At 42.3% G+C, this 11579-nt stretch overlaps 1 protein-coding gene across 1 annotated transcript; it reads right to left on the bottom strand.

Annotated features, from left to right (window-relative positions):
- Positions 1 to 2115: 2115 nt before the first annotated feature.
- ret2 (Retinol-binding protein II, cellular) lies at positions 2116 to 11031 on the bottom strand. The gene is made up of 4 exons (NM_001146482.1): positions 10910 to 11031; positions 4182 to 4360; positions 3293 to 3394; positions 2116 to 2605 (listed from the first exon to the last, which is right to left on the bottom strand). The coding sequence occupies exons 1-4, from the start codon at positions 10980 to 10982 to the stop codon at positions 2552 to 2554; spliced, it is 408 nt and encodes a 135-aa protein (NP_001139954.1). The 5' UTR covers positions 10983 to 11031; the 3' UTR covers positions 2116 to 2551.
- Positions 11032 to 11579: the final 548 nt, after the last annotated feature.

Here is an 11579-nt window from a genome sequence, read left to right as displayed (position 1 = left end):
TAAACAATTTAAAGGCAATGCTACCAAATACTAATTGAGTGTATGTAAACTGACCCACTGGGAATGTGATGAAAGAAATAAAAGCTGAAATAAATCATTCTCTCTACTATTATTCTGACGTTTCACATTCTTAAAATAAAGTGGTGATCCTAACCGACCTAAGACAGGGAATTCTTACTAGAATGAAATGTCAGGAATTGTGAAAAACTGAGTTTAAATGTATTTGGTTAAGGTATATGTAAACTTCCGACTTCAACTGTAGGTCCTGAATGGCAGGAAGCTTGGCCCCAGTGATGTACTGGGCCGTTCGCACTACCCTCTGTAAATGCTGAGATGCCGAGCAGTTGCCATACCAGGTGGTGATGCAACCGGTCAGGATGCTCTCGATGGTGCAGCTGTAGAAACTTTTGAGGATCTGGGGACCCATGCCAAATCTTTTCAGTCTCCTGAGGGGGAAAAGGTTTTGTCGTACCCTCTTCACGACTGTGTTGGTATGTTTTGGACCATGATAGTTTGTTGGTGATGTGGACACCAAGGAACTTGAAACTCTCGACCCGCTCCACTACAGCCCCGTCGATGTTAATGGGGGCCTGTTCGGCCCGTCTTTTCCTGTACTCCACGATCAGCTCCTTTGTCTTGCTTACATTGAGGGAGAGGTTGTTGTCCTGGCACCTCATTGCCAGTTCTCTGACCTCCTCCCTATAGACTGTCTCCTCGTTGTTGGTGATCAGGCCTACCACTGTTGTGTCTTCAGCAAACTTAATGATGGTGTTGGAGTCGTGTTTGGCCACGCAGTCTTAGGTGAGCAGGGAATACAGAAGGGGACAAAGTACACACCCCTGAGGGGCCTCTGTGTTAAGGATCAGCGTGGTAGATGTGTTGTTGCCTACTCTTACCACCTGGGGGCAGCCTGTCAGAATGTCCAGAATCCAGTTACAGAGGGAGGTGTTTAGTCCCAAAGTCCTTAGCTTAGTGATGAGCTTTGTGGGCACTATGGTGTTGAACGCTGAGCTGTAGTCAATGAAAAGCATTCTCACATAGGTGTTCCTTTTGTCCAGGTGAGAAAGGGCAGTGTGGAGTGCGATTGAGATTGCTTCATCTGTGGATCTGTTGGGGAGGTATGCGAATTGGAGTGGGTCTAGGGTGTCCGGGAGGATGCTGTTGATGTGAGCCATGAGCCATGACCAGCCTTTCAATGCACTTCATGGCTACCGACGTGAGTGCCACGGGGCAGTAATCATTTAGGAAGGTTACCTTCACTTCCATGGGCACAGGGACTATGGTGGTCTGCTTGAAACATGTTGGTATTACAGACTCGGTCAGGGAGAGGTTGAAAATATCAGTGAAGACACTTGACAGTTTGTACGTGCATGCTTTGAGTACACGTCCTGGTAATCCGTCTGGCCCAGGGGCTTTGTGAATATTGACCTGTTTAAAGGTTTTGTTCACATCGGCTACCGAGAGCGTTATCACACAGTCATCCAGTACAGCTGGTTCAGACCAGAGTTCAAACCATGCTGGTCTTGCAAGAAGCACGTTCCAAACAACTAAGCAATCACATACTTGTGTCATAACAATTAGAATGTTATACGCTCCCAGCTCTATGCCTACGATGCTTTATGGTTGAAGTGTTCTACTTTAAATCGTTTAACTGCACCCTTTGTTGAGGTTTTCAAATCTGTCAGGTCTTGATAAGAAAGCCTGGGTGGTGTGAGGAATACTCTCCCAATCTTGTATTCAAAGTCCACACCTCCTCACTGTTGCATGTTGAAAGGTTCCGTAGACCTGGTGTTCTGTCATTGATAATCACTTAGATCTGTCCCTGTGAAGTAGTAGATAAGGTCGCAGGCCTTCACAACCCAACTGAACATCATATACTGTACGCTATTCATATATGTCTTCTTCTGGTCATCTACTGTACAGTGTACAATGTATTCGATTGATTTGCCAATTTACACATAGTTCTGTTCTCTCACAATGACGCACTAATTTGAGAAGCTATGTTATGTTTTTAAAAGTTCATACTGTTGTTTTTATTTGCAAGTACTGTCAACTCTGGTCAATATACACCCATATAAATATTAATTTAACTTAAAGTCAATGCATCCCATCTGCTTGGGTTGAATTAAGTATTTATTATTAAGTACAATCACATCATAAATACATAACATAATTATGCAGGCAGAAACACATGTATGTAATGTTCTTCTTGCTCTTTTGCACCCCAGTATCTCTACCTGTACATTATCATCTGCACATCTATCACTCCAGTATTAATGCTAAAATGTCATTTTTTCACCTCCATGGCTTATTTATTGCCTTACCTCCCTAATCTTCTACATTTGCACACACTGTACATTGATTTTTCTATTGTGTTATTGACTATATGTTTGTTTATGTGTAACTCTGTGTTGTTGTATTTGACACACTGCTCTGCTTTATCTTGGCCAGGTCACAGTTGTAAATGAGAACTTGTTCTCAACTGGCCTACCTGGTTAAATAAAGGTGAAATAATAAAAAAAAATATACAAAAATTACAACAAATACGGTTTTAGGGTTTCTTCTTGAACACTTGTTTGCAGACTTTGTCTTCAACATAGATGTCCTGAAAGAAAAAGAGACGGAGAGAAAGACAATGAGACAATCACATAACATGTAGTCTGCATCCGAACCGGCACCTTATTCCCTATACCAGGGATGTAAAGTCATTCCATGGAGGGCTGAGTGTCTGAGGGTTTTAGTTTTTTCCTTTCTATTAATACCTATACAACCAGGTGAGGGGAGTTCCTTACTAATTAGTGACCTTAATTCATCATTACAAGGGTGGAGCGAAAACCCGCAGACACTTGGCCCTCAATAAAATGGGTTTGACATATGTGCCCTATATAGTCCACTTCTGGTAAGAAGTAGGGCCCTATAAAGGGAATAGGGTGCCATTTGGCATGAAGCTCTATAGGGATTATAGTATTCCTTCTCTTTCTCAGAGCTGGAAATCAAGATTGACTTTACAACTTCCACTGTACTGATTGACATACGGAAGTACACCTTCTCACTTTATTATCATGAAAAGTCCAGAGTGTAAATCTGAATGAGGATATGTATAAAAACTGAAGGATTGATAGCTGTCTGTCTCTTTATCTCTCTTCTCAGAAATGTACTAAATGTATAGAGCTTCTGTTGTCTTAGGTATGAAGAATCTGTAACGTTCTGTATGTTCAGGTTGAAGTCTAGGACATTTCTTTCTCTCTCTTTTCTGTGTCTAAACCCCTCCCCCCATCTGTCTTGCTCTCACCAGGTGTAGCAGGTCTCCTTCTATCCATTGCTTCCAGCCACGATTGGCCTTCTCTCCCTTCTGCACAGCCACCAACTTATCTCCATCCCAGGTAACCAGTGTCTGAAGAACACACACACACACACACACACACACACACACACACACACACACACACACACACACACAGTTAGCTTACCATGGACAAGCATTTACCCAAATGTCCCACAGCTAAGATATCAGGCTGGTATCATAGAGGTAACATAGTAAACGAAAATACGTGAAACTCAAATTTGTATATATTACATTTGGTATGGTTGCATAAGACAGAAGGTTACTTAAGGCAAAAACAAAAGTGGGGTAGTTGGTCAGGGTGGATGACGTGAACATCTAGCAACCCAAAAGTTGTGTGTTCTAATTGTAATTGGTAACATATCATACACATTTTAATTCAGAACATATCATACTAAGTGGATGATGTATATCCACAAATTAAAACATACCATACCAAATGTAACATATCATACTAATTTGGGTATCCCGTATTTTCGTTTACTATGTTACATCTAACCCTGAGTCCAGGCTGAAGATATGTGTTTATGTTTCCATAAAGCCAGGGTCAACAACCCACAGCAGTGCTTATGGCTGTCTCTTGAATTCTAATCTGAGAGAGACTGGACCAAACCTTTTAAGATGCTTGGATTGTGGGCTATGTGACCATACAGTATGCATTAACAAACTGAGAGTCAAGGGAAAGCAGGAGATGAAAACCTATAAGAAATGTAAATAAAAAATGGTGGAATAGAATAAAAGGAGAGAACATGATGGAGAGGGTAAAGGTTAGGGTTTGGAACCGGTTAGGACGGAGTGCAGTAACACTCTGACGTGGTCATAGTGGTTGTGGTCCTACCTGGATTGTCCTGTTGTCCAGTCCCTTAGTGACCTCCTCAAACTCCTCCCCGACGGTGAAGTTGACCTCGTAGTTCCTGAAGGTGCTCAAGGTCTTGGTCTCAAACTTGTCTCCGTTCTGGACGATCACCTTGGTCTGGGTCAGGTGGGCAGCGATCTTACGGGTTGCAAAGTCAATATCTGGAGGAAACACAATGAAACAACAATGTCAATGTTTAAAGATGCTCTGCACTTTCCAAGACATAGACTGACCAGGTGAATCCAATCCCTTGTTGATGTCACTTGTTTCATCCACTTCAATCAATGTAGATGAAGTGGAGGAGACAGGTTAAAACAGGATTTGTAAGTCTTGAGACAAATGAGACATGGATTGTGTATGTGTGCCATTCAGAGGGTGAATGAGCATGACAAAATATTTAAGTGCCTTTGAACGGGGTATGGTAGTAGGTGCCAGGCGCACTGATTTGAGTGTGTCAAAAACTGCAACGCTGCTGGGTTTTTCAGAATGGTCCACCACCTGAAAGACATCCAGACAACTTGACACAACTGTGGGAAGCATTGGAGTCAACATGGGCCAGCATCCCTGTGGAATGCTTTCAACACCTTGTAGAGTCCATGCCTGAAAAATTGAGGCTGTTCTGAGGGCAAAATGGGGTGCAACTCAATATTAAGGTGTTCCTAATGTTTAGTACACTCAGTGTATACTGTAAACAGGATAAGTATGAAGTATGAACTTCTTAGGGCTAGGCGTCCCGCTAGCGGGACAACTTCCGGTGAAACAGTAGCTATTACAGTGAAAGCATGCCAAGTGATTGTTTGAGGACGGCGCCCCACATCAAAATATTTTTCCATCGGCCCAGGTTTCATAAATTCACAAATAGCGATTAAATATTCACTTACTTTTTGAAAATCTTCCTCTGATTTGTCATCCAAAGGGTCCCAGCTATAACATGTAGTGTCGATTTGTTAGATAAAATCCTTATTTATATCCCAAAAAGTCAGTTTAGTTGGCGCCATTGATTTGAGTAATCCACTCGTTCAACATGCAGAGAAAGGAATCTGAAAATCTACCCCTCAACTTTGTTTCAACAAGTCAAAAAACGTTTCTATTTACTCCTCAGATACCCTAAAATGTCATCAAACTATAATATTTCTTACGGAAAGAAGTATGTTCAATAGGAAACCGATTTTACAGGTGGGTCTTGTCTTCATGGCGCGCGCAAACACGAATTTCCAAGACTGTGTCCCTGTACTAAAACTGATATTTGCTATTCGTTTTGGAAGTTACAAGCCTGAAACCTTGATAATAGATTGCTGACACCCTGTGGAATCCATAGGAATTGCCTCCTGGGAGCTAGACTTGAGTATGCCCTTATACTTGCCATTGTAAGAGCATGGTCTCTCTCAAAAACAAAATTCCGGATGGTTTTTCTTTGGATTTTCTTCTACCATATCTATTGTGTTATATTCTCCTACATTATTTGAATGTTTCTACAAACTTTAAAGTTTTTTTATTTTATATGCATACACTGGCTTCAGGGCCTAAGCAACAGGCAGTTTACTTTGGGCATGTCATTCAGGCGGAAATTGAGAAAAAAGGGGCCGTGCCCTAATTAAGCAATAGGGCCCGAGGGGGTGTGGTATATGGCCAATATACCACAGCTAAGGGCTGTTCTTATGCACAACACAACTATTGCTATTATAAACTGGGTGGTTCGAGCCCTGAATGCAGATTGGCTGACAGACCGTATATCAGACCTTATAGCACGGGTATGACAAAACATTTATTTTTACTGCTCAAATTAAGTTGGTAACCAGTTTACAAAAGCAATAAGGCACCTCGGGGGGTTGTGGTATATGGCCAATATACCATGGCTAAGGGCTGTTCTGTATCCTTAAGAACAGCCCTTAGCCGTGGTACAGGTGAAGTCAGAAGTTTACATACACCTTAGCCAAATACATTTAAACTCAGTTTTTCACAATTCCTGACATTTAATCAGAGTAAAAATGTCTTAAGCCATTTAGGATCATCACTTTATTTTAAGAATGTGAAATGTCAGAATAATAGTAGAGAGAATGATTTATTTCAGCTTTTATTTCTTTCATCACATTCCCAGTGGGTCAGAAGTTTACATACACTCAATTAGTATTTGGTAGCCTTGCCCTTAAATTGTATAACTTGGGTCAAACGTTTCGGGTAGCCTTCCATAAGCTTCCCACAATAAGTTGGGTGAATTCTGGCCCATTCCTCCTGACAGAGCTGATGTAACTGAGTCAGGGTTGTAGGCCTCCTTGCTCGCACAAGCTTTTTCAGTTCTGCCCACACATTTTCTATAGGATTGAGGTCAGGGCTTTGTGATGGCCACTCCAATACCTTGACTTTGTTTTCCTTAAGCCATTTTGTGACAACTTTGGAAGTATGCTTGAGGTCATTGTCCATTTGGAAGACCCATTTGCGACCAAGCTTTAACTTCCTGACTGATGTCTTGAGATGTTGCTTCAATATATCCACATAATATTCCTGCCTCATGATGCCATCTATTTTGTGAAGTGCACCAGTCCCTCCTGCAGCAAAGCACCCCCACAACATGATGCTGCCACCCCCGCGCTTAACCGTTGGGATGGTGTTCTTTGGCTTGCAAGCCTCCCCCTTTTTCCTCCAAACATAACGATGGTCATTATGGCCAAACAGTTCTATTTTTGTTTCATCAGACCAGAGGACATTTCTCCAAAAAGTACCATCTTTTTCCCCATGTGCAGTTGCAAACCGTAGTCTGGCTTTTTTATGGTGTTTTGGAGCAGTGGCTTCTTCCTTGCTGAGCGGCCTTTCAGGTTATGTCGATATAGGACTCGTTTTACTGTGGATATAGATACTTTTGTACCTGTTTCCTCCAGCATCTTCACAAGGTCCTTTGCTGTTGTTCTGGGATTGATTTGCACTTTTCGCACCAAAGTACGTTCATCTCTAGGAGACAGAACGCGTCTCCTTCCTGAGTGGTATGACGGCTGCATGGTCCCATGCTGTTTATACTTGTGTACTATAGTTTGTACAGATGAAAGTGGTACCTTCAGGTGTTTGGAAATTGCTCCCATGGATGAACCAGACTTGTGGAGGTCTACAATTGTTTTTCTGAGGACTTGGCTGATTTGTTTGATTTGAAGGTAGGCCTTGAAATACATCCACAGGTTCACCTCTAATTGACTCAAATTATGTCAATTAGCCTATCAGTTGCTTCTAAAGCCATGACATAATTGTCTGGAATTTTCTAAGCTGTTTAAAGGCACAGTCAACTTAGTGTATGTAAACTTCTGAACCACTGGAATTGTGAAATAATCTGTCTGTAAACAAATGTTGGAAAAATGACTTGTATCATGCACAAAGTAGATGTCCTAACTGACTTGCCAAAACTATAGTTTGTTAACAAGAAATTTGTGGAGTGGTTGAAAAATGAGTTTTAATGACTCCAACCTAAGTGTATGTAAACTTCTGACTTCAACTGTATATTAGCCATGTACCACAACCCTCGGGCCTTATTGCTTTATTATAAACTGGTTACCAATGTAATTGGAGGAGTTGAAAGTAATATTTTGTCATACCCGTGCTATACGTTCTGATATACCACGGCTTTCAGCCAATCAGCATTCAGGGCTCAAACCACCAACCAATTTCATATAGACTCTCTTCACCTTGGTTGGACAGTGAGGTGTGTATAGTATTCTGTTTTATTGTGTTCCCTTGTGCATTAGCCACCAGTCCCACTCTTCAGTTATGAGACTGGAGCTCAAGTTCTAGAATTACTATTCCACTCAGACCAGCTCTGTTGACCATCTCATTTACCCTTTTTAAAATGGCCTTGTACCAGAAATAGAGCTGAATAAGTTCAACTGTGAGCCTGCACTGCATTGCATTGGCCACAAAGTGTAAATTCAATTCCTACCCATCTCTCTTTTTGATGAAGCTCTTTTATTTACCCATCCAAATATGTTCTCCCTCCCTCTGTTTCCATATGGCTCTAATTATCGATCTGTTCATGGAAATGAGAGAGCGCCACGGAATGAGACGCCTTGGATTTGGGATTTTGGGGATTTGTTGGGTTGAGCGGGAGGGAGTTATAACACGGAGGGAGTTATGACACGGAGGGAGTTATAACACGGAGGGAGTTATGACACGGAGGGAGTTATAACACGGAGGGAGTTATGACACGGAAGGAGTTATAACACGGAGGGAGTTATGACACGGAGGGAGTTATAACACGGAGGGAGTTATGACACGGAAGGAGTTATAACACGGAGGGAGTTATGAGACGGAGGGAGTTACAACACGGAGGGAGTTACAACACGGAGGGAGTTACGACACGGAGGGAGTTATGACACGGAGGGAGTTATAACACGGAGGGAGTTATAACATGGAGGGAGTTATAACACGGAGGGAGTTATAACACGGAGGGAGTTATGACACGGAGGGAGTTATGACACGGAGGGAGTTATAACACGGAGGGAGTTATAACACGGAGGGAGTTATAACACGGAGGGAGTTATGACACGGAGGGAGTTATGACACGGAGGGAGTTATAACACGGAGGGAGTTATGACACGGAGGGAGTTATGACACGGAGGGAGTTATAACACGGAGGGAGTTATAACACGGAGGGAGTTATGACACAGAGGGAGTTATGACACGGAGGGAGTTATAACACGGAGGGAGATATGACACGGAGGGAGTTATGACACGGAGGGAGTTATGACACGGAGGGAGTTATAACACGGATGGAGTTATAACACGGAGGGAGTTATAACACGGAGGGAGTTATAACACGGAGGGAGTTATAACACGGAGGGAGTTATAAATTGCAGATAAAGTCATGAATAATAAAAGACTTGTGGTTTATCAACGCCATGCTGAGTGGATGGATGAGGGCCTTCGCTTTCCAGCGACATGCCGACGCCTCTTGGCAGAGCTTGGGATGGGATTTTCTATTCTCTTGAATGGGGACGATAGAAATGCTTAAAAGAGTAAATCAATATTTGTTCGACGTGGTAACAAGCGGGAGCCATTCACACAAACATTGGAGGTTAAGTCGCCATGACAGAAGCTCAATAAGTAACTGAAGCAGCACCACATCATCCTTTCACTCTCTCACAATCTCACTCACTAACACTCTCAAATAAAGTATTTAAACTAACATTGTCTCTGACATCCCCCTCTCTATCAGACACACTCGTGCACACACACATAGACATATGCACACACACACACACACACATACACACACACAACACACTCTTTCTCTGTCAATTCCCTCTCTCCTCTCCACTCCTTCCTTCCCTCCCTTCCTCCCTCTCCACCATCTTGCTCTGCATATCTAGTATCTCTCTCTGCATATCTAGTATCTCTCTGCATATCTAGTATCTCTCTCTGCATATCTAGTATCTCTCTGCATATCTAGTATCTCTCTCTGCATATCTAGTATCTCTGTCTGCATATCTAGTATCTCTCTCTGCATATCTAGTATCTCTGTCTGCATATCTAGTATCTCTCTGCATATCTAGTATCTCTCTCTGCATATCTAGTATCTCTCTCTGCATATCTAGTATCTCTCTGCATATCTAGTATCTCTCTCTGCATATCTAGTATCTCTCTGCATATCTAGTATGTCTCTCTGCATATCTAGTATCTCTCTCTGCATATCTAGTATCTCTCTGCATATCTAGTATCTCTCTCTGCATATCTAGTATCTCTCTGCATATCTAGTATCTCTGCATATCTAGTATCTCTGTCTGCATATCTAGTATCTCTCTGCATATCTAGTATCTCTCTCTGCATATCTAGTATCGCTCTCTGCATAACTAGTATCTCTCTGCATATCTAGTATCTCTCTCTGCATATCTAGTATCTCTCTGCATATCTCGTATCTCTCTCTGCATATCTAGTATCACTGTCTGCATATCTAGTATCTCTCTGCATATCTAGTATCTCTCTCTGCATATCTAGTATCGCTCTCTGCATAACTAGTATCTCTCTGCATATCTAGTATCTCTCTCTGCATATCTAGTATCTCTCTGCATATCTCGTATCTCTCTCTGCATATCTAGTATCTCTGTCTGCATATCTAGTATCTCTCTGCATATCTAGTATCGCTCTCTGCATAACTAGTATCTCGCTCTGCATATCTAGTATCGCTCTCTGCATATCTAGTATCTCTCTGCATATCTAGTATCTCTCTCTGCATAACTAGTATCTCTCTCTGCATAACTAGTATCTCTCTGCATATCTAGTATCTCTCTCTGCATAACTAGTATCTCTCTGCATATCTAGTATCTCTCTCTGCATAACTAGTATCTCTCTGCATATCTAATCTCTCTCTCTGCATATCTAGTATCTCTCTCTGCATATCTAGTATCTCTCCCTGCATATCTAGTATCTCTCTCTGTATATCTAGTATCTCTCTCTGCATATCTAGTATCTCTCTCTGCATATCTAGTATCTCTCTCTGCATATCTAGTATCTCTCGCTGCATATCTAGTATCTCTCTCTGTATATCTAGTATCTCTCTCTGCATATCTAGTATCTCTCTCTGCATATCTAGTATCTCTCTCTGCATATCTAGTATCTCTCTCTGCATATCTAGTATCTCTCTCTGTATATCTAGTATCTCTCTCTGCATATCTAGTATCTCTCTCTGTATCGCATGTCCCTATTTTCCAACAGACATTAGAACAACAGCTTACCAATGGCCTTCATGATATCCTCAAAGTTCTCGTTGGTGACCATCACCCATTGTCCATTGAAGTCTGCAGGCATCTTGGCACCGGCCGGGTTTGTGTTACTGTATATGCCCTGTATCTGTCTGTGGGGAATTTGCTCACACACACACACACTGCAAGAGGTAGTCAGATTCTATGGTACCAACCCTTTATATACAGCCTGTTTACGTGTGGAACTAAGGGGCAGGGTTCGCCTGATAACACTCTCTATATTTCTTAGAGAAGGGGCAGGTGTGTGTGACTGTATGTGTGTTTTACGTGTGTTTGTCCGTCTGTGTGTGTGTGTGTGTGTGTGTGTGTGTGTGTGTGTGTGTGTGTGTGTGTGTGTGTGTGTGTGTGTGTGTGTGTGTGTGTGTGTGTGTGTGTGTGTGTGTGTGTGTGTGTGTGTGTGTGGTGTGTGTGTGTGTGTGTGTGTGTGTCAAGTGTGGAGGCACTTAGCGTCAGCTAACCCACTGCCTCTTAACAGGCTAGCCGGATCCCTTGTTCATTGTAATGATGCAGAAAGGAAACAAGATGGAGAGCACCAGCTAGAGCAATGAGAGCTAGTTCCCCTGTCACCTGTCAACGCAGACACTAAAAAGCAATGCTGAGGAGAAGGTCAGAAGGTCGTTTCTCTCTTCTGAAACAAGAATAA

Source organism: Salmo salar, chromosome 20 (genome assembly GCF_965601325.2).
Source record: "Salmo salar chromosome 20, fSalSal1, whole genome shotgun sequence".
In the NCBI taxonomy this organism is placed as follows: domain Eukaryota; kingdom Metazoa; phylum Chordata; class Actinopteri; order Salmoniformes; family Salmonidae; genus Salmo; species Salmo salar.
Note: the sequence above shows the minus strand (reverse complement) of the source record. Positions and strands in the feature narration are given on the sequence as shown.